The 27,067-nt window shown below is 40.1% G+C and overlaps 1 protein-coding gene across 11 annotated transcripts in view; it reads left to right on the top strand.

The window, feature by feature from the left end:
• Positions 1-27,067, top strand: part of STIM1 (stromal interaction molecule 1) — a 203,766-nt gene that overhangs the window by 131,710 nt on the left and 44,989 nt on the right. For all 11 annotated transcript variants that reach the window (XM_070803804.1, XM_070803805.1, XM_019974860.2 and 8 more), the window contains one exon: positions 11,307-11,421. In XM_070803804.1, coding sequence (XP_070659905.1) covers positions 11,307-11,421 — 115 coding nt within the window. The remainder of the gene's footprint in view (positions 1-11,306; positions 11,422-27,067) is intronic.

The raw sequence follows: 27,067 nt of genomic DNA, 5'->3' as shown, positions 1-27,067 counted from the left end.
TATAATTTTTTTTAGATTGTGCATATAAATGTTATCATATGCTATTTGTCTTTCTCTGTATGACTTAACTTCATTCAGTATTGAATATGATAATCTTCAGGTCCATCCATGTTTTATTCATATCCTTTTCCCAGTTTTTAATTGGGCTATTTGTCTTTTTATTATTGAGTTGTAAAAATTCTTTTTACATTCTAGATACAAGTCCCTTATCCCTTATGAGGTACATCATCTGCAAATATTTACCCCGTTCTAAGGTTAACTGTTCACTTTCGTGATAGTGTCTTTTGAGGCACAAAAATTTTAAACTTCAGTGAAGTCCAGTTTAATTTTTTTTTGTAATTGTGTATGCTTTTGATGTCATATCTAAGAATCCATTGCCAAATCCAAGATCATGGTGATTTACCCTGATTTTTTCTTCTAAGAATTTTAAAGGCATCTGAAGCTTGCCATGACCCAAACTAGGTTCTAAATATCACCTCATCCAAAACCTGCTCTTTCCCCAACTTCATCATCTCAGTTGAAGGCAACTCCATTGTTTCCATTGCCTGGGCCAAAAAATATTATGAATCATCCATTAATTCCTCTCATGCACTGTATCCATTGATAAATCCAGTGGGTTCTACCTTCAGAATGTGTCCAAAATTTATTCATTTCTCACCACTACTCCCCTGCAGGCACTGAGATGCAACAGCCTCTTAACAAATCACCATGTCTATAATCTATTCTCAGTGTAGCAGCCAGAGAGCTTTAAAAAAATGTAAACGAGATCATTTCACTCCTCTGCTCAAAACACTGTTATAGCCTTGTTTCTCCTTTAGTGTGAAAGCCAAAGTTAACACAAGAGTCAGCAAGGTCCTATGTGACTTGACTCCCACTTATCATTAGGATCTCCTCCTCTTTATACATCTCCCTTATTATTATTATTATTATTTTGTTAAGCATGAACTTCCCTGGTGGCTCAGATGGTAAAGCATCTGCCTACAATGTGGGAGACCCAGGTTCGATCCCTGGGTTGGGAAGATCCTCTGGCGAAGGAAATGGCAACCCACTCCAGTACTCTTGCCTGGAAAATCCCACAGACAGAAGAACGTTGTAGGCTACAGTCCATGGGGTCTCAAACAGTTGGACATGACTGAGCGACTTCACTTTCACTTTCTTAGTTTTTTACTCCGCTCACACTCCATGCTGTTTCTCAAACATTCCTCCCCCCTCCCCTTCTCCCAACCCCCCATCTTAGGGCCTTGGTTCTAGCTCTTACCTCTGTCTGGAATAGTCTTCCCCCAGGTATCCTCTTTGATAAGTTCCTCATGTTTCCAAATATTCTGTGTTTTCTCATTCTTCTTATTAGTGAGGTCTTTCTCAGACTATGCTACTTAATAACGAAATCTGCAAGTATACCCCATTTCTGACACCTTGGTCATTGTTATACTTTTTTATATATGTTATACATATATATACACACTTTTTTTTATATAACATTATACATTAGACTTTTTTTATTTGTTTGCTTGTTGTAATCCCCTTCTGAATTGTATCATTTAATCCAAAAGGGCAAAGGAACTGTTTTGTTTACTGCTGAGTCCCTGGTACCTAGAACAGTGCCTGGCTCAGTGCTGCTCATTATATATTAATAGTGCCTGCTCAATATATATTAAATGAATGAATGAATCTATTTTAAAAAATCTTTTTTTTAAATGTGGATTCAAATTACTATCTGGCATCCCTTACTTACCTTAAGAATTTCCTTTAAGGCTTTTTATAAGGTATGTCATCTAGCAATGAATTTTTCAGTGTTTGTTTTTCTTTATTATGCCTTTGCTCTTAAAAGATAGTTGTGCTGAATGCAGGGTTCTTGGTTCACAGTTTTTTCTCTCAGCACTTAAAACTTGTAATCCCACTGCCTTCTAGCATTAATTTTTTTTTAATTTTGTATTGGAGTATAACTGATTAGCAATGTTGTGATCATTGCAGGTGGACAGCAAAAGGACTCAGCCACACACATATATATATCTAGTCTCTCCCAAACTCCCCTCTCATCCAGGCTGCCACATAACATTGAGCAGAACTCCTTGTGCTATACAGTAGGTCCTTGTTGGTTATCCATTTTAAATATAGCAGAGTGTACCTGTCCATCCCAAACTCCCTAACTATCCCTTTCCCTTACCCTTCCCCCCTGGGAATCATAAATTTGTTCTCTAAGTCTGTGAATCTGTTTCATAAATAAGTTCATTTGTATTATTTTGTTTTATATTCTGCATATAAGGGATGTAATACAGTATTTCTCCTCTGTCTGATTTACTTCACTCTGTATCACGATCTATAAGTCCATCCATCTTGCTACATATGAGTTATTATTTCATTCTTTTTAATGACTGAGTAATATTCTATTTATATATGTACCACATCTTTTTTATCCATTTCTCTGTCAGTGGACATTTAGGTTGTTAACATGTATTGACTATTGTAAACAGTGCTGCAGTGAACATTGGGGTACATCTATCCTTTTGGACCATGTTTTTTCTATGGATATATGGCATCTATTGTTTTTGATGAGAAGTAGGTTGTTGATTTTATTTAACTTCCTTGATGTGCAATGATTTTTTTTTTTTTTGCTGCTTTTAAGATTTTCTCTTTGCCTTTGGCTTTTAACATTTTCTATGATGTGTCTGTTTGTGAATCTCTTTGCATTTATCCTGTTCTCTTAGAAGTTTGTTGAACTTTCTGGATGACTAGATTAATGCTTTTCAGTAAACTTGGGAAATTCTCAGGTGTTATTTTTTTTGTATTGGGTTGGCCAAAAAGTTTGTTTGGTTTTCCTGTGCTATGGAAAAACCCTAATTTTTTTCCCTGCTGCTTTCTCTTCATCCTCTCCTTTTTCTTTTGGCCATGTTCTGTGGCTTTCAGGATCTCATTTTCCTGATCAGGGATTGAACTCAGGTCACAGCAGTGAAAGCTCAGAATCCTAACCACTAGGCCACCAGGGAACTCCCCATCCTCACGTTTTGATCCTTCCATTATGCATGTGAGCAAAGTGGTATTCCACATTCCTCTGAAGCTGTTCATTTTTCTCATCCTTTTTTCCCATCTGTCTTTTTGGATTGTGTAATAGTCTCTTTTAGTCCATCATCAGATTTGCTACTTCTGTCTTTGCTGGTTCAGAGCTGCTGTTGAGCTCTTCTTCTGAAATCTTCATTTTAGTTATTGTATTTTTCAACTCCACAGCACTCCTTTGGTTCTTTTTTGTAATTTCTATCTGTTCATATTCCTTATTTAATGTGACATTGTCATCACACATTCCCTTACTTCTTTACTTATGGTTTCCTTTTGTCTTTGAACATATTTATAGTGGTTACTTTGAAGCCTTTTTCTGTTAAGTTTGAAATTTGGTTGCTCTCACAATTTCTGTTGTGTGCTTTTTTCCTGGTGTATGGGTCACACTTATTTTGCATGCCATATATGTATATGGGGTGGGGGAGAAAGAGAGACATATCTATATATGTATGGGGTCCTCAGGTAGTGCTAGTGGGAAAGAACCTGCCTGCCAATGTAGGAGACATAAGAAATGTGGGTTCAAACCCTGGGTTGATAAGATCCCTTGGAGGAAGGCACAGCAACACACTCCAGTATTCTTGCCTGGAGAATCCCGTGGACGGAGGAGCCTGGCGGGCTATGGTCCATGGGGTTGCAAAGAGTCGGGCACAACTGAAGCAACTTAGCATGCACACATATACACACATATACATACATGCACAATATATATGTTGTTAGTGGATTTTTTGATACTATACTGTAGCAACTCTGGCTGCAACTCCCAACTCCTCTGAGGCTTATTATTTACTTGTTTATTTGTTTGGTGACTAGAAAGATTATTTCAGTGGTCTATTCCCACCACCTCCTTATAATGTGAAGCCTCTGATGTTGCTTCTCAGAGGGTGCAGCCTTGGATAAGCCTGCAGTCACCTTTGCATGGCAGTGGTTTTGGCAGGGCTGTCTTTGACTGTCTTTTCCTGGCCACACTCAGCTGTTAAGTGCTGTTAGTTGTCATTTGATTGTTACTCTATTGCTTTCAACAGTGCCCTGGGGCAGAAGTTTTCTCCACAGACTGATCCAATCATATTAGAGCTCCTTTGAAAGGATAGTTCCTGAGATCAGTGTAGAGATTTGTTCCTAATCCAGGGGGGCTCCTCCCAGCTGTCTCTTTTCCTTGTTCTCATCAGCAAATTCTTTAGCCTACAGTTTAACCTATATCTCTAATGAATCCACCCATCTCCTCTCAATTGCCTTTCACCACAACTTTCACTGTTTTTCAGAGAGCCCTTAGTATTGAACTTCTTCACATTCTGTTGCAAATAAAATAATTTCCTTTAGGGGGAGGTTAAAAACTCTCTGTTTAAACCCTGCTTCTCCCACCAGGAAAATCTCTGAGCTCTGGTTCTGGAATTGAAGGTCAGTTGACACCCCCACCTTAGTAGCCGAGCATTTGATGGAAGGGTGGCAGTACCCTTCTTGGCTTACCTCTCCCAGAGTATAATTGCTGTCTTGTAAGCTAGGAAAATGGCAATCAACTCCCCAATATCCTCTGTGGCTCTGCATCCAAGGTGAAGTCCCTGCCCCATAAGTGGGACCTAGGTGGAAGTAACGGAGGAGCCTCGTAGGCTGCAGTCCATTGGGTCACTAAGAGTCGGACATGACTGAGCAACTTCACTTTCACTTTTCACTTTCATGCATTGGAGAAAGAAATGGCAACCCACTCCAGGGTCCTTGTCTGGAGAATCCCAGGGACGGGGGACCCTGGTGGGCTGCTGTCCATGGGGTCACACAGAGTTGGACACGACTAAAGCGACTTAGCAGCAGCAGCAGCAGCAGCAGGTGGAAGTAGGGAGGCCCACTTCTTGGCTGGATTCACCTAGAACTTAGCTTTAGCAACAGGTAACTGAAGATGGGAGGAGACATGCTGCCATCTGCTTCTCTTAAGCAGATAGCCCTCCAACTGGGAGCCTGGGGAAGAGGGAGCCTTCTGTTCTTGGCTGCATCAGTCTGGAATGGAGTTTCTATCTTACTGATTTGAAAGTGGGGAGGAAGAGAGAAAGCAAGTGTTAATTAAAATACTACAGACTGTCACTCTTCTTCCTGAGTTTTAGTAGATCTTGAGCAAATGTTTCTTCATTTGCTATATGCCCTAGGACCATTTCTAGAGACTTTAAATGATTGCTGTTAGAAAGTAATTTTTGCTACGTTTACTGGAGAGTGGGTCTGTGGAGCTCCTTACACTGTCAAGCCAGAAGTCCCCTCTAACTCATCAGTTTTTAAAAACATTCTTACCCATAGCACATTCTGTACCATGCTGTGTATTCATCCTATATAAATATAGCAGTGGTGGTTTAGTTGCTAAGTTGTGTCCAACTCTCATGACCTCATGGACTGTAGCCCCTTAGGCTTCTCTGTTCATGGGATTTCCCAGGCAAGAATACTGGAATGAGTTGTGATTTCCTTCTCCAGGGGATCTTCCTAACCCAGGGATCAAATCCAGGTAATCCTGTATTGCAGGCAGTCTCCTGCATTGCAGGCTGATTTACCCAGTGAGCCACCAGGCAACCCCAAATATAGCAGCTGCTACTGCTGCTGCTGCTAAGTCGCTTCAGTTGTGTCCAACTCTGTGCAACCCCATAGACGGCAGCCCACCAGACTCCCCTATCCCGGGGATTCTCCAGGCAAGAACACTGGAGTGGGTTGCCATTTCCTTCTCCAATGCATGAAAGTGAAAAGTGAAAGTGAAGTCACCCAGTCATGTCCGACTCTTCACGACCCCATGGACTGCAGTCCATCAGGCTCCTTCGTCCATGGGATTTTCCAGGCAAGAGTACTGGAGTGGGGTGCCATCACCTTCTCCAAAATATAGCAGAATTGATCCCAGTTAAGAAGATAATCCTTTCTCTCTGGGGAAATATTTTTAGTGATCCATCTTCATCCCCCTCTCATCAGAATCCCCAGGCAGTAGTCCTTGGCTTGTTTAGGGATACTTTGGTCCTGATAGTTTTCAAGACTGGAGATGTTAAATTTATTAGTCTTTACCATTCTGGCCAGGTACTTAGCAAGTTGCAACTTTAGATGCTTCCTCTAAGGTTTGATCTGCATCATATGACCAATGTCATGGCCTGAGGACATCAAAGAGAATTCCATGACAAGGACTAAACTATATTATTGACCTCAGAGAGATTCTATATACCTGCATGTGCTGGGTACTAGATATATGGAAGTAAAAGGAAAGGTGAAGTTGCTGCCTAGAAGATGTTCCTCTGGTTGTGGAAATAGCTGTGTAAACAGATAAGGATATAAAAAGGATAAGTGCATATTATGATGGAGTCACAGAAGAGGAAGAGTTAAGTTAGTTTTACCCATGTACAGAGTTGCTAATGTGTCATTTGAATCTGAAAAGATGATTTGGAATGATTAGGAGAAGGAGAGTGTTTTAGCTAAGGGAATAGTATGTGCAAAGATGTGAAAACTGCCAAGAGCCTGGTACTTTCAGGGAATTTCAAGTATTTCATTATTACTGGGGATGGGAAGAAGTGACAGTTAATATGGCAAATAAGGCAGGGAGGGTCTTGCCAAGGTTGTGAAATTTCTATTTTAAATGGAGTTAAAGCTTTCAAAGTAAGAATCATTGAATAGAATAGAAAGGGCCTTAGAAGGCAGTAGATTACAGTGCCTTGTCTATTGCTGATTGCTTGGCACATGGTCCTGATATATTGAATAACAAGCACTTAGGAACTATCTGTCTTCTACCTCTTCTGTGTCTTCTTTACACATGAGAGATCAGCATCATTGTAATAGTAAGCTCCAGGATTGAATGTTCTTAGTATCCTTATATTCCTCTTATAGTATATTAAATGTATTAATATTTAGTGGAGCTCAGTTCATACATATGAGAGCTTATTTTGTGCCAGGTACTAGTCTAAGTTCTTTATGTGAATTAATCCGTTTATAATACCATTTATAATACTGGCTCCAGAACCAAGCTTGAACCCATCATGTTATATTGAACCCAAGCCAGTATAATCCCCTGGCTCCTAGATGAATACCTTTGTTTTAGATTGGCTAGCAATTTGGAGACTCTTTTCTTTCTTCTATATAGTAGACATAATATGCGTTGACTACCTATTGTAAACTAAGCATTCTTCTGGGTCTTGTAGGGCAAGCTCAAATGAGAGACGCTCATTCAGTTATTGAATAACCCCATACCCTGCTCTGTGCCAGGCTCTATGCCTGGAGATTGGCTTACAGAGCTGAATTACTTATTTATTTAGGTGTTCCAGAGAATTTGCAAGGTGCTGGATAAAGAGATAAATGACAAATAAAATACAGTTTCTATATTTGAGTTGCTTAGGGGGAGTAAAAGGGGAGTAATTAAATAGCAATTATGGTCTAATGGGATAAGTACTGTCACAGATGGATGACCCCGAGAATAAGAGAACAAATAGGATAGGGCAATTAACTTGCTTGGGAGAGATCTGGAAAACTTCACAGAAGCAGAGACTTTTTCTTCTGCAGATGGAAGAGGAGATATATATTAAATGGAGCACCTTGTGTAAAAGCTTAGAAGTATAAAGGAGCACGGTTTGTTCAAGGAACCTGAAGTGGCTTGATGTATCTAGAGCAAATGTTGGCAGACTTTTCTATAAATGGCCAGATAGTCAATATTTTAGGCTTTACTGTCCATATAATCTGTCACAACAACTCAGTTCTGCCTTTGAAGCATGAGAGCAGTACATAAATGAATGACGTGTCTGTATTCCAATAAAACTTTATTTAAAAAAACAAGCAGCAAGATGGATTTGGCCCATGACTGTAGTTTCTCGACCCCTGGCCTGGACTGTAGATGTCTGGTAGGGAGGGGGAATGGCCAGGAAACTGACTGAGAAGTTACTCTATGGGCCAGATTGGAACAGGCCTTGAATGTAAGGCCAAGAAGCTAGGGCTTTGTCCTGGAGGTTATGGGGAGTCATGGGGTTTTAAGTGGGTATGTTGGAATAATTAGATTTATACTTTACAAATCTCATTTTGGTGAGTAGTATGGTAGCTGGGCTGTCAGGAGTAAGACTAGATGTGTAAAGGTGAGTGATAAATAACTGCCTTCTCCCTTACTTTGAGCAATAGCTCCTGGTCTCACTGAGAACAGATACTTCACCCCCAACATGTTCATGTCCCAGCAATCAGTACCAATGGTGTACAGAGCTGTTGTAGCTAAAATGTGGGTCCTTGCTAGATACTCAAGGAGTAAACAAGAGTTGGGAAGCTTCTCAGACCTGAGGTATGTGTGTTGTGGGTTATTAACATTGTATGGAGAAGTGAGAGGGCAGGTGGTGTGGTGTGGTTTGGGAAACATGGAGGGTGAGCAGTGGGGAACAAGGTGAAAAGAGGAAGGAGGAGAATTGCTTCCAGGGAAGAACCCAGGAGGCCTGCCTGATTCCTGCACCCAAAGATGTGCTGCTGCTCTTCCAGCATTACCTCAGTGAATTCTGTTCCCTGATGAAGCTGGATGGACCTATTTTGTTGGGAATTCTGGAGAGATGTCTCCCCTCCTGTCTGCTCTCACCCACACCCCTTCACTACTGCTTCACTTCGGGTGGGGTTGCACACTTTGTGCCACTGCCAGGGAAATCACTTTTCTGAGCTCACAGAACTAAATTTACCTAGTGACAACTGGTCCCTTGGCTCTTCAGAGAGCTGCTGAGCTGCAGCTCTAGCCAGTGCTGCATTCCCCCTGGCGAGGCAGGACTCTCATGGAGCCTCTTAGACCTTCCTGACAGAAGAGCTGCTTGTTCTGAGTCTGAGATAGTAAATCCTTGTTGTGGGAGCTGAGAGTTGCCTCTTTGGTTTTGTTTCTGCCTTTTTGTTGCTTTTAAACTTTGTCTTAAATTAGACTTTAGCTATTAGCTGAATGTGGGACAGTTCAGAGTGATATGGGATAATGCCTGCTTCAAGTATATTGGACCTCAGAGTTCTGGTTCTACACAACATTTTCCAATGCTGTGTTTATAGCTAGGTAACTGGTGAAAGGTTGTTGTTGAATCACGCGAATACACCGGGATTCTTGGCCCCCGGAGGAGAAGAATTCAATCCGGGGCCAGAGACGAGGCTTGATCGCTCAGAGCTTTTGTGTAGTAAAGTTTTATTAAAGTATAAAGGAGATAGAGAAAGCTTCTGACATAGGCATCAGAAGGGGGCAGAAAGAGTACCCGCTTGCTAGTGTTAATAATGAGGTTATATAATCCAAAGAATGTCTGGAGGTTGTAAAGACCTCCTCCGACCTACTCCCATAATTTACATTTTAAGATAACACTGTCCTCAGGCAAGATACATCCTTGTAAAGACCAGGTATACTCCCATAATTAACATTTTAAAATAACAGAAGGTTGAATCCAAAGACTGTCCTTAGGCAGGATACATTATTGGTATATAATCCTAAGGAATGTGGAGAAAGAAAAAAGTTTGTCCTTTCTTCCTCCTTGAGAATTCCAGACCCCTCTCTCTTTGGGGACCCCTAGACTCCCTATCAACCTGCCTAGGAACTGACTCTCTCACTGGGACTGTCTATCATAGGCTATACAGTTTGGTAGGGGAGATAGACCCATAACAAGACTGAAAAAGGTATACATAGGGGCCGTGGGAGCACAGAAGTATCATCTTTTATCAAGAAGCCCTCATTATCTTCCTCAGTACCACTCCCCCACCTCTAAGCTGCCCCAACTGTGACATCATATTGTTTGATATGGACAGTTAATTTTTTCTTATTTTAAGTAAAATTTAAACAAAAGCATCTTTATAAAATTTTGCATTATAATATTAATTTTAATGAGCAATCTACATAAAAACAATGTGCTTGTTATGCAAGCAGTCTTATGACAAGTCCCTTAGCCACCACCCTCCCTTCCCATCAAACTGCAGCCCTTAAGCCTCTCCTAAATAAAATTCTAGAGTTGTCACTGGAATTCAGTGTTCTTAGAACTTTAGGTTGTTTTTTTAATGAGATTTGGACTTTTTGGGTGAAATTTGATTTTTTAAGTATAGTTTCAATTTATAAAATGCTCTGTGGACTATTAAAAGACATGTGCAAAGGCAGTTTATGACTTCTGCAAACATGACTTATTTAATTCTTACCACACTCAAGTGAGAGGGATAATTAGCCCTCATTTTGAGGGGAAAACAGGCTCAGAGATGCTGAGTTGCTTGCCCCAAAGTCACACAGGAAATGGTCTGTTTCTATAGGTTCTGACTCTTTATATTTACAGTACACTCCTTTCCTTTCCTTAAGGCTTGATGGTTGCAGCCCCACTTCTTTGTTCTCTAAAGAGGTTCCACTCAGCATCTGGCCCTTCCTTTAGGTATAGCTTCCATCAGCCTACGTTCGTCACTTGACCCCCTCTTCTTGCACAGTTCCTCTGTGTCCGCTTGGCATCAGGTGAAGTAACTCAAAAACTGGGGACTAGAATAACCTAAAGTCTCAGTCACTCATTTGTCTGGTTCCTGGGCTGCAAGACTCAGACATCTGGGCCTGCTCAGGCATCGCTAGCTCTCTGTAGTCTCTGCAAATGACCTCTCCAGAATGACAGATTCAGGGTGGCCAGGCTTCTTACATGTTGGCTCAGTGCTCCCAAGGCATGTATCCCAAAAGGGAGTGAGCCAGGTGGAATCTATACTGCCGTTTCTAACCTAGCCTGGGAAGTCATTCGACATCATTGCTGCCACATTCTCTTTTTCAGAAGACGAGTCACTAATGTCAGTCTGTGTTCAAGGGGAGAGTTCAAGTTCAACTTTTGTGGGAGGATTGTCAAAGACTTGGGGACATATTTTAAAATCTTCACAGCAAGTAATTTAATCTCTTTAAACTTAATGTTTTGAGGCAAAATTTGGGGGCAAATTGTGTTCTTATCGGGTATTACTGTTCTCATTTGTAAAATAGGTATGATATAATCCATTGGTTGTGAAGATTAAATGAGAAAATAGAAGCTCTTGGAATGTTGCTTAGTGTATAAATAAGCACTCAAAGTTGTTAATTCCTCTTCCTTTTTCCATGATTAAAAAATATGAGGAAGGAATTTCTTATATTTTTTTCTTGAGTGAAACATGTAACAAAGAAGAAAAGGCAGTCTGGTTGGCAAGTAGGACGTATTCCCATGGAAGGACACATAGATGATGTGATATACTTGTACATCTGGCAGATGGGATGTGCTGTGACCTGTGACGAGATCTTAGTGGGGTGGCGCCCAGGGGTCTCTTATGACTTGTGTGCTTTTCCCTTGCAGTTCCTGAGGGAAGACCTCAATTACCATGACCCAACAGTGAAACACAGCACCTTCCATGGTGAGGATAAGCTCATCAGCGTGGAGGACCTGTGGAAGGCATGGAAGTCTTCAGAAGGTAATTAATAGCTTGGTTGTCAATGCTAGTTCCTGGAAGGTTTAGAGAAGAGAGAAGATGGGTAGCAATTTGGCTTTAAAAGGACATGAGTAAAAATGCTTAGTAAAGAGCAAACTACTGAAATGATTCTATGTCCAGTCACTGAAAAGAGACTGTATCAAGACTGAATAACACTGAGTAGAGTCACTCTGTTGAGAATGGGGAAAGATGCTCCAAAGAGAGCTGGGTTTGTTCTTTAGTAGAATTCTTATTGAAAACCATCCTATTTCCCTACCCTTCTCTTCACCAGCTCCCCACATCCCCCAGAGGAATCCCCCAGCTTTGGCTGCTTCATCTCCAGAGACAGGGAGCCTGCTGGCTTTTTTTTTTTTTTTTTAACTTTACAATATTATATTAGTTTTGCCATACATCAACATGCATCCGCCATGGGTGTACACGTGTTCCCCATCCTGAACCTCCCTCCCACCTCCCTCCCCATACGATCCCTCTGGGTCATCCCAGTGCACCAGTCCCAAGCTTCCTGTATCCTGCATCGAACCTGGACTGGCGATTCGTTTCTTATATGATATTATACATATTCTAATGCCATTCTCCCAAATCATCCCACCCTCCCTCTCCCACAGAGTCCAAAAGACTGTTCTGTACATCTGTGTCTCTTTTGCTGTCTCGCATACAGGATTGTTGTTACCATCTTTATAAATTCCATATATATGCATTAGTATACTGTATTGGTGTTTTTCTTTCTGGCTTACTTCACTCTGTGTAATAGGCTCCAGTTTCATCCACCTCATTAGAACGGATTCAAATGTATTCTTTTTCATGGCTGAGTAATATTCCATTGTGTATATGTACCACTGCTTTCTTATCCATTCGTCTGCTGATGGGCATCCAGGTTGCTTCCATGACCTGGCTATTATAAACAGTGCTGCGATGAACAATGGGGTACACCTGTCTCTTTCCCTTCTGGTTTCCTCAGTGTGTACGCCCAGCAGTGGGATTGCTGGGTCGTATGGCAGTTCTATTTCCAGTTTTTTAAGGAATCTCCACACTGTTCTCCATAGTGGCTGTACTAGTTTGCATTCCCACCAACAGTGTAAGAGGGTTCCCTTTTCTCCACACCCTCTCCAACATTTATTGCTTGTAGACTTTTGGATGGCAGCCATTCTGACTGGCGTGAAATGGTACCTCATTGTGGTTTTAATTTGCATTTCTTTGATAATGAGTGATGTTGAGCATCTTTTCATGTGTTTGTTAGCCATCTGTATGTCTTCTTTGGAGAAATGTCTATTTAGTTCTTTGGCCCATTTTTTGATTGGGTCGTTTTTCTGGAATTGAGCTGTAGGAGTTGCTTGTATATTTTTGAGATTAGTTGTTTGTCAGTTGCTTCATTTGCTATTATTTTCTCCCATTCTGAAGGCTGTCTTTTCACCTTGCTTATAGTTTCCTTTGTTGTGCAGAAGCTTTTAATTTTAATTAGATCCCATTTGTTTATTTTTGCTTTTATTTCCAATATTCTGGGAGGTGGGTCATAGAGGATCCTGCTGTGATGTATGTTGGAGAGTGTTTTGCCTATGTTCTCCTCTAAGAGTTTTATAGTTTCTGGTCTTATGTTTAGATCTTTAATCCATTTTGAGTTTATTTTTGTGTATGGTGTTAGAAAGTGTTCTAGTTTCATTCTTTTACAAGTGGTTGACCAGTTTTCCCAGCACCACTTGTTAAAGAGATTGTCTTTTCTCCATTGTATATCCTTGCCTCCTTTGTCAAAGATAAGGTGTCCATAGGTGTGTGGGTTTATCTCTGGGCTTTCTATTTTGTTCCATTGATCTCTTTCTGTCTTTGTGCCAGTATGATACTGTCTTGATGACTGTGGCTTTGTAGTAGAGCCTGAAGTCAGGCAGGTTGATTCCTCCAGTTCCATTTTTCTTTCTCAAGATTGCTTTGGCTAGTCGAGGTGTTTTGTATTTCCATACAAATTGTGAAATTATTTGTTCTAGCTCTGTGAAAAATACCATTGGTAGCTTGATAGGGATTTCATTGAATCTATAGATTGCTTTGGGTAGTATACTCATTTTCACTATATTGATTCTTCCAATCCATGAACATGGTATATTTCTCCATCTATTAGTGTCCTCTTTGATTTCTTTCATCAGTGTTTTATAGTTTTCTATATATAGGTCTTTAGTTTCTTTAGGTAGATATCTTCCTAAGTATTTTATTCTTTTCGTTGCAATGGTGAATGGAATTGTTTCCTTAATTTGTCTTTCTATTTTCTCATTATTAGTGTATAGGAATGCAAGGGATTTCTGTGTGTTGATTTTATATCCTGAAACTTTACTATATTCATTGATTAGCTCTAGTAATTTTCTGGTTGAAGTCTTTAGGGTTTTCTATGTAGAGGATCATGTCATCTGCAAACAATGAGAGTTTTACTTCTTCTTTTCCAATCTGGATTTCTTTTATTTCTTTTTCTGCTCTGATTGCTGTGGCCAAAACTTCCAAAACTATGTTGAATAGTAGTGGTGAGAGAATTCTACTAAGGAACAAACCCAACTCTTTGGATTTAGTACCATCCTATTTCCCTACCCCTCTCTTCACTAGCTCCCCACATCCCCCAGAGGAATCCCACAGCTTTGGCTGCTTCATCTCCAGAGACAGGGAGCCTGCTGGCTTTTTGAAGCAGCCCTTTGCTTCTGAAGATCCCCACTTGGTCCTGGCTCTGCTGAGTCCTGGATGATTCAAAGATTGGGTCAAAGTACAGTTAAGACTCTCTCTTGAGTCTTCTCTTCCAGGTAAAATAGACCTAGTGAGAAGAAAACATTTTTTTTTTCCCATCCTACTCTTCATCTTGGTCTCCTTCTTGTAAATACTTTCATTAATGTCTTTCTTAGGTCATGGCTCTTAGAGTTGGACGCAGACCTGCAGGTATAGTTTGATCAGCACGGAGATGCCCTGTGTGTCTGTTAATGCAGTCTGATTAGCTGCTGGTATCTTCAGCAGTCATATCACTCTGCAGACTCATGTTGAACTTATTAAAGCTTTAGCTCTTTAGATCCTTTTCTTGTGTAAGACTGCTAAACTATGATTGTGTGCTCAGTCTCTCAGTCGTGTCTGACTTTTTGTGACCCCATGGACTGTAGCTTGCCAGGCTCCTCTGTCCATGGAATTTTCCAAGCAAGAATACTGGAGTAGGTTGCTATGCCCTCCTCCAGGGGATCTTCCTGACGCAGGAATTGAACTCATGTCTCTTGCATCTCCTTTATTGGCAGGTGGCTTCTTTACTCCTGGGCCACTTGGGAAACTCCACTAAACTAAGAGTACCTTTTCTTGGGGGAGGGGTTGTTTTTCCTAGAGCATTTGCTTCAGAATTCCAAGTGAAAGGGCATGTCTAACTGTGTGAGACTTGACAGGGAAGGGAAAAAAAGTGCATTAGCCTCCTTTCCATTTGTGTCTGTGGCTAATGTCCTTTGATATGAACAAGAATGGAGGCAATCTCTCCCTTGGCTCTCTGAGGGTAGGTCTTGATGCTAAGAAGAATTAAACGTAAGTGACCACCAGAGTCCCTGGTTTTTCAGATGAGGAACCTTAGGCCTAGATTTATAAAGTTATTTGTTCATTGTATTTAGTAAATAGTGGAGCCAGGACTTAGACCTGGGCCTTCTGTTCTCTAGGCCATTGTTTTTCCATACCACCTTGGTTGAAAGCACTGATCTGGCTGTAGAGAAGATTAGTTTTGGTAGGAATGAGGCAGTTTCTATTTTTGTTTAAATTCTTACCTAGGATTATGGAATTTCAGTTCTGGAAGGGATCATCTATAATGTAGATGGAAAACAGTAATTTAAACAGTAAGACCTAGATGCTAATCCTGATTGTAGGATGGACAGGCTGATACTTCCTGTTAACTCTATTTTTTAAAAAATCAGTTTAGAAGAATCATAACTTAGCTATATACATAGCTTACTGGAAATCATTAGAAGTTGAGTTCCTGGGGTGCTTTTGTTTAATGGCTCCTGAGCAACTCAGGCTGTCTACTGATGAGAGATCAAGCACAGAAATGATCTTTGGAATGATACCAGCACTGCCAGGAAAAATCTTCTAACATTACCATTTAATTTTAGTTTTCTTCTTTTTTTGTAATAACTTGAGGCCATGGCGCCTGGGTTTTAAGAGTGGATGTCATAAGTAAGAACTTAGAATGAAAGATGGCAGGGAGAACATTCCTGGCCTTCTCTGAAAGCCACAGAGAAAAACTGGGAAGGGAAAGTGACCAAGAGAGTGCAGAAACAGAGGGAGAAAATCATAATATTAGAAAACAGCTCAAGGCAATTTTCTGGTTAAGGACTTTATTTCTGAACTTAGCAACTAATTGGAACACTTCCAAACATGTTCTAAATGACAGGAAGATGGAAGATGATGGAGTAAGTTTTTAAGAGTTTGTACCCATCACTGATGAGCAGAGAAAAGCATTTCATTGCAGTGATGTTGCTCATAGCTAAGCTAGAAATGATACATACATACAATTTTGGATTTGCTCACCATGTGTCATGCCTGATGGTTTGACAAACTAAAAGTGAAAATCTTATGTACTATTTCTCCAAACAATTTGTTTCATTATTCCAAGTAAAGCTCCTAATTTCTTTAGAGTTACAATTTCCAGGGCTACAAAAAGCATGTGCTATTCTGGCACTGGCTCAAACTTGCTGGCCTGGGTTTTGCTAGATGATGTAGTTATTAGCAGTGGTCATTTCTGTTCAGAACATTAGCTGACTAATGTCAGTACCGTCTATGTGATTAGTGTTGTTAACATTTTCTGACTAATGTTGGAGCCAGTCTTTTCTCTGTTATTTAGATTTAAGCCAAAAAGCCCGATAATTTCTACATTAGCCAGCTCTTAACTTTAATAATAAAAAACAACAATAACAACTAAAAGACTGATATTTAACATGTGCTAGGACTGAAGTGACTTAGCAGCAGCAGCAGCAGGCAATGTTCTGAGTGCTTTACGTATATTAGCTCATTTATTTCTTACAAAAAGCTTATGGAGTACACTTATTACAATTGTCTCCATTTACAGATGAGGAAGATGAAGCAGAGAGAGTCATTCATTAAGTGAAATAATGTAATGCAATTTTGTTACTCACTGTCCAGGGTTAGTGCAGACTTCATAAGAAAAGGGTACAGTACCTAACAAGACTACTCTCACTTCAGACACCAAACTATTAATAGCTGTAAGCTTTAGGTATTTCCAGACCACCTGTACTCTGACTAACTGGCTACAAAAGCAGGGGTTCCCACAATCCCCTCAGGTTTAATAATTTACTAAATGACTGTCAGGATTCAGGGAAGTGGTATGCCTATGATTGTAATTTTATTATAAAGGATAAAAATTAGGACCAGCAAAAGAAAGACAGACACCCATATGGCAAGGTCTTATAGGGTCCTGAATGTGGAGCTTCTGTGCCCTCTCCCCATGGAATCAGAACATATCACCCTCCTGGCGCGTGAGTCGTAATGCAACCATGAAGCTCAGCTAAGCTTCATTGTCAAGAGTTTTTATTGGGGTCTCCTATAATATAAGCGTGATTGATTGACACACATGACTGAATTCAATCTCCAGGTCCCTGTTCCTCTCCAAAGGTTGGGCTGATGTCACTTGACTCAAAGTCCCAATCCTCTAGTCACATGGTTGATCTTTCTGGTGACCAGCCCCCATCCAGAGTTCTCTTATTAGTATGAACTCAAGTGTGATCCAGGGCCCACCACAAATAACAAAGATACTCCTATCATCAAGGAAAATGACCTTAAGATAAAAAACAACCAAATTCTTTATTATACACAGTTAAGTCATTAAGTAAGGGAGAGCTGAACTAGTGGGGCTGAGGAAGAGTTGAGAACAAGGGCAACTCCAGGGATCCCAGCAGCCAGGACTGGGGAATTGGCCTATTCTAACTGGTAACTCAAAGCCAAAGATGGAGAAGCTCTATACAGTCAACAAAAACAAGACCAGGAGCTGACTGTGGCTCAGATCATGAACTCCTTATTGCCAAATTCAGACTTAAATGGAAGAAAGTAGAGAAAACCACTAGACCATTCAGGTATGACTTAAATTAAATCCCTTATGATTATACAGTGGAAGTGAGAAATAGATTTAAGGGACTAGATCTGATAGATAGAGTGCCTGATGAACTATGGAATGAGGTTTGTGACATTGTACAGGAGACAGGGATCAAGACCATCCCCATGGCAAAGAAATGCAAAAAAGCAAAATGGCTGTCTGGGGAGGCCTTACAAATAGCTGTGAAAAGAAGAGAAGCGAAAAGCAAAGGAGAAAAGGAAAGATACAAACATCTGAATGCAGAGTTCCAAAGAATAGCAAGAAGAGATAAGAAAGCCTTCCTCAGAGATCAATGCAAAGAAATAGAGGAAAACAACAGAATGGGAAAGACTAGAGATCTCTTCAAGAAAATTAGAGATACCAAGGGAACATTTCATGCAAAGATGGGCTCAATAAAGGACAGAAATGGTATGGACCTAATAGAAGCAGAAGATATTAAGAAGAGCTGGCAAGAATACACAGAATAACTGTACAAAAAAGATCTTCACGACCCAGATAATCACAATGGTGTGATCACTGACCTAGAGCCAGATATCCCGGAATGCGAAGTTAAGTGGGCCTTAGAAAGCATCACTACGAACAAAGCTAGTGGAGGTGATGGAATTCCAGTTGAGCTATTTCAAATCCGGAAAGATGATGCTGTAAAAGTGCTGCACTCAATATGCCAGCATATTTGGAAAACTCAGCAGTGGCCACAGGACTGGAAAAGGTCCGTTTTCATTCCAACCCCAAAGAAAGGCAATGCCAAAGAATGCTCAAACTACTGCACAATTGCACTCATCTCACACGCTAGTAAAGTAATGCTCAAAATTCTCCAAGCCAGACTTCAGCAATACGTGAACCGTGAACTTCCTGATGTTCAAGCTGGTTTTGAAGAGGCAGAGGAGCCAGAGACCAAATAGCCAACATCAGCTGTATCATCGAAAACAGATCCAAGGGAGTTCCAGAAAAACATCTATTTCTGCTTTATTGACCATGCCAAAGCCTTTGACTGTGTGGATCACAAGAAACTGTGGAAAATTCTGAAAGAGATGGGAATACCAGACCACCTGACCTGCCTCTTGAGAAATCTGTATGCAGGTCAGGAAGCAACAGTTAGAACTGGACATGGAACAACAGACTGGTTCCAAATAGGAAAAGGAGTACGTCAAGGCTGTATACTGTCACCCTGCTTATTTAACGTATATGCAGAGTACATCATTAGAAACACTGGGCTGGAAGAAGCACAAGCTGGAATCAAGACTGCCGGGAGAAATATCAATAACCTCAGATATGCAGATGACACCACCCTTATGGCAGAAATTGAAAAGGAACTAAAAAGCCTCTTGATGAAAGGTGAAAGAGGAGACTGAAAAAGTTGGCTTAAAACTCAGCATTCAGAAAACGAAGATCATGGCATCTGGTCCCATCACTTCATGGGAGATAGATGGGGAAAGAGTGGAAACAGTGTCAGACTTTATTTGGGGGGGCTCCAAAATCACTGCAGACGGTGACTGCAGCCATGAAATTAAAAGACATTTACTCCTTGGAAGAAAAGTTATGACCAACCTAGATAGCATATTCAAAAGCAGAGACATTACTTTGCCAGCAAAGGTCCATCTAGTCAAGGCTATGGTTTTTCCAGTGGTCATGTATGGATGCGAGAGTTGGACTGTGAAGAAAGCTGAGTGCCAAAGAGTTAATGCTTTTGAATTGTGGTGCTGGAGAAGACTCTTGAGAGTCCCTTGGACTGCAAGGAGATCCAACCAGTCCATTCTAAAGGAGATCAGTCCTGGGATTTCTTTGGAAGGAATGATGCTAAAGCTGAAACTCCAGTACTCTGGCCACCTTGTGCGAAGTGTTGACTCATTGGAAAAGACTCTGATGCTGGGAGGGATTGGGGGTAGGAGGAGAAGGGGACGACAGAGGATGAGCTGGCTGGATGGCATCACTGACTCGATGGACGTGAGTCTGGGTGAACTCCGGGAATTGGTGATGGACAGGGAAGCCTGGCGTGCTGCGATTCATGGGGTCGCAAAGAGTCAGACACGATTGAGCGACTGATCTGAACTGAACTGAACTGAACTGGTAACTCTCATATGACTCAGCTATATTCATTTTTCATCTCTAAGTGTCTTTGTTCAAGAGTCAGATATGGTGGAGGGAGAATCAGATTGGCACAGTTTGGATCACAGCCTTACGTATGATAGTGATAGTGAGAGAGTATGTGTGTGGGGGGGAGCAGTGCTGGAGGGTGCGGTAAATCCGAATCCCTTTAAGATCCTTTAGGTAAGGGGAGTGGCAGTTCTTTAATGGAAGAGAAGCTGAGTGAATTTTGTAGGATCTTTGAGAAATAGAATTGTTTGTTTGTTTGAGCCAGTGAAAACAGTAACTATGCCCTTTGTAGTGAGGGGAGGCATTGACCCAAGAGAATTACTTTCTAAAGCGGGGCTTCCATTCTTTAAACAAATTGTGCTGTTTTACTGTTTCTTCTCCCTTTCCTGAACATGAGGTTTAAAAAGATGTTGTCTGTTGAACAAAGCATATTTGGTAATAATTTCTTACCCATTTTTATGGATCAGAAGCACCTTAACTATCAAGTTTGATTCTAAGGAATATGATTCCAGATAAAAACAAAAGAACTTGGTATTTTAGTATCACTCAGAACTTTGTCTTGAGAGGATGTTTGTTTTCTACTAGGCTTTTGGAAATAAGAAAATAAGCTGACTGTCCTCCTGTTCTATCTGTGCTGTTCATCGTAGGACAGGATTTTTTTACAGGAGCTGTAGAGCAATATTGGAGAACCAGAAGGGTTTCAGGAAGAAAACTCAGCAGAACTGGCCTCTCTGTTGACATAACACAGGGGACCAGGTGGCATTGGAATTTAGCATAAACCATTTCAGAAGTCAGATCAATATAAAAGAGCAGACATCCCCTTTTTTGCTTTTACATAAACCCGATGAGATCTATTTATTCTGTTCTTTTAGCTATTTAAAAATTACTTTGCTAAGTGAATCTTCAAATCATTCAGTTAAATTCCTCAACCATTAGTTGTTTGTTGCTACATTTTTGGGGCAAAAAAGATACACTTGGCTTTTTCTTTCTCTTACATTCTTTCAGGTATAAATGCAAAATGACTGTGATAAGTGTTAAAATCATTGCATCAATGCTGGTTGTATTTTGTTATCTAAAAAAAAAATTGAACAAACCACAGTCATTTTCTATTTATATTAATAGCCACTTGAGGGTAAAAATGTCCTACTTGCATCCCCATTTAATAAAGGAAACTGAGCATCTCTCACCTGTTTCTGTTCCCAAGTCCAGAGGATTCTACCTCTTTAATATATTTTATGTGCATTTCCTATGATACTGTTTTCACTCAACTACCTCTTCTAAAGGAGATTTATTGAGTTGTAATTGACAATAAAATATAGTTAAAGTGTACGGTTTTCCAAGTTTTGACACATGTATACAGCTGTGAAACCATCACCACAATCAAGATAGTGAATATATTTATCACCCCTACAATTTTTCTCACAGTCCTTTGTGATCTTTCCCTTCCTACCTCTCAGACAATTACTGATCTTCTTTCAGTCACTATAGGCTTGCATTTTATAGAATTTTCCATACATGGAGTCATATAAATAGGTATTTAAATATGTACTTCTTTCACTTAGCGTAGTTGTTTTGAGATTCATTCATGTTGTTGCATATAAAAATATTTTATTTATTTTTATTGCTTAATAGTATAACAATCCATTCTCTAAATATACCACAATTTATTTATCCATTCACCTACTGACAGACATTTGAGTTATATCCAGTTTTCGGTTCTTATAAATAAAGCTTCTATGAACATTCACATACAAGTTTTTCTATGGACATATATTTTCTTTTCTCTTAGGTAAGTATCTAGGAGTGAAATGGCTAGATCATTTGGTAGGTATATGTTTTTAAAAAACTGTCAGATTGTCTTCAAAGTAGTTGTATCATTATACATTCTCACCAGTAGTGTATGACTTGCAGTTCTTCCACATCCTTGCTAGCACTTGGTATGATCAGTCTTTCTTTTTTCTTTTTTTTTTTTTAATATTTATTTTTTTGGCTGTGCTGGGTCTTAGTTGCGACACATGGGATCTCTAGTTGTAGCGAACTCTTAGTTGTGGCATGTGGGATCTAGTTCCTTGACCAGGGATCGAACCCTGGGCCCCTACCATAAGAGCTCGGAGTCTTAGCCTCTGGACCACCAGGGAAGTTCCTGGTCAGTCTTTTAAATTTTAGCTATTCTAACAGTATAGTGTTGTTTCATAGTGATTTTATTTTGCATTTTCCTGATGATTATTGATATTGGGCATCTTTTTCATGTGCCATTCACATATCTTCTTTGGTGAATTATCTGTCCAAATTGTATGTCTATATTTTAATTGGCTTGTGGGGTTTTTTTTTTTTTTTTTTATTGTTGAAGTTTAAGAGTCCTTTATATATTCTGGATATAAATTCTTTATGGAAAAAAAAAGCCTTTATAAGATGTATGCTTTGTAAAGATTTTCTCCAGTCTATGGTTTGTCTTATCATCCTCTTAACAGTATCTTTTAAAGAGCAGAAAGTTTTACTTTTTTTCTGAACTTCAGTTTATCAGTTAGTTCTTTTATGGATCATGCTTTTGGTGTCATTTGTAAGAAATTTTTGCTTAACCCACACTTGTGCAAGCATTTTCTACTGTATTTCTTTCTAGAAGTTTTATAGTTTTAGGTTTTACATTTAGACTTATGATCTGTTTTGTATTCATTTTTGTATATGGTGTTAAGTATGGATTTTAGTTATTTTTGTGCTTATGGATGTCCCAGTTGTTCTAGAACCATTTGTTGAAAATTCTATCTTTTCTCCACTGCGTTGCCTTGCACTTTTTGTAAAAAATCAGTTGTCCATATAACTGTGGGTTTACTTATGGACTCTGTTCTGTCTACTCATCTATTTGTCTTTGTGTCAGTACCATGGTATTTTTGTTACAATAGTCTTATAGTAATTCTTTCAGTCAGATAGTGTTAGCCCTCCAGCTTTGTTTTTCTTTTTCAAAATTGTTTTGGCTGTTTGTCCTCAATTCAGCTTGTCAATTTCTAAAAAAAAAAAATCCCTATGGGATTTTATCTGTAGATCAGTGTGTAAGAGCTGACATCTTAACAAGATTTAGTTTTCTGACCTATGGACAGAGTATATTGCTACATTTGTTTAGGAGGTACATTTTCTCTCAGCATGTTTTTTAAAATTAATTTATTAATTTATTTGGTTGTGTCGGGTCTTAGTTGTGGCGTATAGGATCTAGTTCCCTGACCAAGAGTTGAATCTGGGCCCCCTATATTGGGAGCTCGGAATCTTAGCCACTAGACCACCAGGGAAGTCCCTCTCAGGATCAGTTTTCAGGATACAAATCTTTCATATCTTTTGTTGGATTTATTTATAAGTATTTCACAGGTTTTGATTGTATTGTGAGTAGTAGTTTTTAAATTGTGGTAAAATATACATCATGTAAATTTTACTATTGTGTGTGTGTATGCTCAGTCACTCAGTCATGTCTGACTCTTTGTGAACCCTTAGACTGTGGCTTCCCAGACTCCTCTGTCCATGAAATTTTCCAGGCAAGAATACTGGAATGGGTTGCCATTTCCTACTCCAGGGGATCTTCCCAACCCAGGGATCAAATCCCTGTCTCTTGTGTCTCCTTCACTGGCAGCAGATTCTCTACCACTGTGCCACTTGACCACCCCAAATTTTACTATTAAGTGATGTTAATTTAATTTTTGATTATTGCTTTATAAGAAAAACATAATTGATTTTATATATTGATCTTGTACTCTGCAATCTTGTTAAACTCACTTACTAGTAGGATACCATCAGATTTTCAAATTAGACAGTTGTGTCTGCTAGTAAAGAAAGTTTAATTTTTTTCTTTTCCAACCTGGATGCCTTTAAGAAATATTTTTCTTATCTGATTGCCCTGGTTAGTATCTCCAGTACTGTATTGAAGAGAAGCAGTAAGAGCAGGCATCTTCATCTTGTTTCTGATATTAAAGGGAAATCATTTAGTCTTTCACCATTAAATATAACATTAAATATAATGGTGTGGCTTCCCTGTTCATCACTAACTCCTGGAGTTTGCTCAAACTCATGTCCATTGAATCGATGATACCATCCATCCTTCTCATCCTCTGTTGCACTCTTCTCCTCCTGCCCTCAATCTTTCCCAGCATCAGAGTCTTTTCCAGTGAGTCAGCTCTTTGCATCAGGTGGCCAAAGTATTTAATGTGTTAGAGCTTCAACTTTAGCATCAGTTCTTCCAATGAATATTCAGGACTGATTTCCTTTAGAACTGACTGGTTTGATCTCCTTGCAGTTCAAGGGACTCTCAAGAGTCTTCTCCAGCACCACAGTTTGAAAGTATGCTTCTTTATGGTCCAACTTCCATATCTGTACACAACTACTAGAAAAACCATAGCTTTGGCTACACAGACCTTTGTCGGCAAAGTGATGTCTCTGGTTTTTAATACACTGTCTAGGTTTGTCATAGCTTTTCTTCCAAGGAGCAAGAGCAAGGAGCAAGTCTTTTAATTTCATGGCTGCAGTCACTGCCCACAGTGATTTTGGAGCCCAAGAAAATAAAGTCTGTCACTGTTTCAATTTTTTCCTCATTTATTTGCCAAGAAATGATGGGACCAGATGCTGTGATCTTAGTTTTTTGAATGTTGAGTTTTAAACCAGTTTTTTCACTCTCCTCTTTCACCTTTATCAAGAGGCTCTTTAGTTCTTGTTCACTTTCTGCCTTTAGAGTGGTGTCATCTGCATATATGTGGTTATTGATATTTCTCCCGGAAAGCTTGACTCCAGCTTGAGCTTCATCCAGCCTGGCATTTCACATAATGTACTCTCCATATAAGTGAAATAAATAGGGTAACAATATACAGCCTTGACATACTCCTTTCCCAATTTGGAGCCAATCTGTTGATCCATGTCTAGTTCTAACTGTTGCTTCTTGACCTGCATACAGGTTTCTCAAGAGGAAGGTGAGGTGGTCTGGTATTCCCATCTCTTTAAGAATTTCCCACAGTTTGTTGTGATTGACACAATCAAAGATTTTAGCGTAGTCAATGAAGCACAAAAGTAGATATTTTTCTGGAATTGTCTTGCTTTTTCTATGATCCAATGGATGTTGGCAATTTGATCTCTGGTCCCTCTGCCTTTTCTAAATCCAACTTGTACATCTGGAAGTTCTTGGCTACCTGCCTTTTTATTTCCCCACAAAAATGCTTGAGGGCATTATCTTACATGATTCCATATTTTTTAGAAAAATGTATTTGGCTGCTTTGGGTCTTTGTCATGACACGCAGGAGTTCGTTGTGCCATGTGAGGTGTTTAGTTGTGGTGCACGGACTCTCTAGTTGTGGCACATGGGCTCAGTAGTTGCGGTGTGCAGGCTTAGTTGTTCTGTGGCATGTGGGATCTTACTTCCCCGACCAGGGATGGAACCTGAATGCCCTGCATTCCAAAGCAGATTGTTAACCATTGGACCACCAGGGAAGTCCCTATATGATTTCATTCCCTAAAGATATGATTCCATATTTTAACTCACAGTGTGGGAGCTGGCCCAGAGCAGGGATGTAGAAGACAGGAGTCTGCCTTTGTGTGATCTTATACAAGTTATTTGACTCATTTAACATTCCAAACTTTAGGTTCTCATAATATTCTGCAGCCATGCTACTAGTCTTTCTCTAATCTGGTCTCTGCTAGCCAAGTAGCTTCCTATGGGATGGTGTTCACTAGTATGTTCTTTTGAACACTGGCAGAGCTGATTTTTGCCAGGGGCCTAGTGGGTCTATCACATGAGTCCTAGGTGAAAGGGCCAGGTTCTTTTTGCAATAATGGTTTAAAGCTTGGTATTGATTCCATGTTAGAAAACTAACATGATATCTGCCTCATTCTAGGCTCAGATGGCAAACTGCTAGTGAGAGCCAGAAGGAAACCACTTAGAGAAAAATCACAAGTCTAGGCTACAAACTGTCTTTAGGGAGGGCCCCTTTGATGAGATTCTGTAGGTGTCTTGGAATGCTGTCTCCTGAGTAGCCAGATAAGAATCTAGGCTTTGTGATGCCTTTTCTGACTCACTCTGGCAGTCGCTCCTTCCTCTGTGCTCCCACATCATCCCATACATTGCTTTTACCTAGCGCTTGTCACATTGTATTATATTCATTTAATTTCCTGTATGTCTCCTTCTCTAGAAAAGAGTCCTTGATGATGGAGATCATTCAGACTGATCTCTGTATCTTGTAACCAACCAGGGATCTATTAGAGTAGAAGCCAGTGAAAGCTTAGTGAGTGAATGAATGGTGATAATAATAGCTTATTTTTTTTTTAGCACTTACTGTATGCTAGGAACTTCTCATATTTTCACTACATTCTTATGATGTAGGAACTCTGATTCTCACCATTTTGTAGGTGACAGAATGAGGTTGAAAAAAGTAACTTGTTCATGACCTTACATCTAGTCAGTAGCAGATCTCAAATTCAATCCAAATCACTTGGTTCTAGAGTCCAAATCCTTAACCATGGTGCTAGAGGTGACCAAAAGGTTGACAAAAGACTGACCAAAGGCTAACTGAGTAGCTAAGTAAGTGACTAACAGTTGTGTGAAAGAGAGGCAGAGAAGGTACTGGTAACTCTTCTGCCAGACATAGTTCTGGGCTGTGAGTTTGAAACTACAAAGGTGAGTGGGGGCTCTATCTGGAGGCACCACTGGTCCATCAGGGGAAAAAACATTATGATTTAGGAGCCCATTTCTTACTGCTTATTCTTTCTCTGACAAGAAAAAGGATTGGCCAAGGCCAGAGATCTGTTCTGGTATATCCCTGGAGGTATTGCTATAGCTCATGTGCTAGGGAGTAATACTTACTCTTCCATCTGCTTGAAATGCCCTTCTCTCAAGCATCTACATGGCTCAAAGGCCAGTGGTTTCCAACTGCACAAGACAATCAACTGGGGTCAACAGGAGAATATAATAGTGTGTATTTATATTACATTTATTTTTATCTCATTCTTTGCTGCTGCTACTGCTGCTAAGTCGCTTCAGTCATGTCCGACTCTGTGCGACCCCATAGACGGCAGCCCACCAGGCTCCCTGTCCCTGGGATTCTCCAGGCAAGAATACTGGAGTGGGTTGCCATTTCCTTCTCCAATGCATGAAGGTGAAAAGTGAAAGTGAAGTCGCTCAGTCGTGTCCGACTCTTAGCGACCCCATGGACTGCAGCCTACCAGGCTCCTCTGTCCATGGATTTTGCATGCAAGAGTACTGGAGTGGGGTGCCATTGCCTTCTCCGTCTCATTCTTTAAGTTTTATATATTTTTACAATATACCTAATGTCAGTATTGGAGAAGGACATGACAACCCACTCCAGTGTTCTTGCCTGGAGAATCCCAGGGACGGGGTAGCCTAGTGGGCTTCTGTCAATGGGGTCGCACAGAGTCGGACACGACTGAAGCGACTTAGCAGCAGCAGCAATGTCAGTA

Source organism: Bos indicus, chromosome 15, assembly GCF_029378745.1.
Source record: "Bos indicus isolate NIAB-ARS_2022 breed Sahiwal x Tharparkar chromosome 15, NIAB-ARS_B.indTharparkar_mat_pri_1.0, whole genome shotgun sequence".
NCBI classification, from domain to species: domain Eukaryota; kingdom Metazoa; phylum Chordata; class Mammalia; order Artiodactyla; family Bovidae; genus Bos; species Bos indicus.
This window is presented reverse-complemented; position numbering and strand designations above follow the sequence as displayed.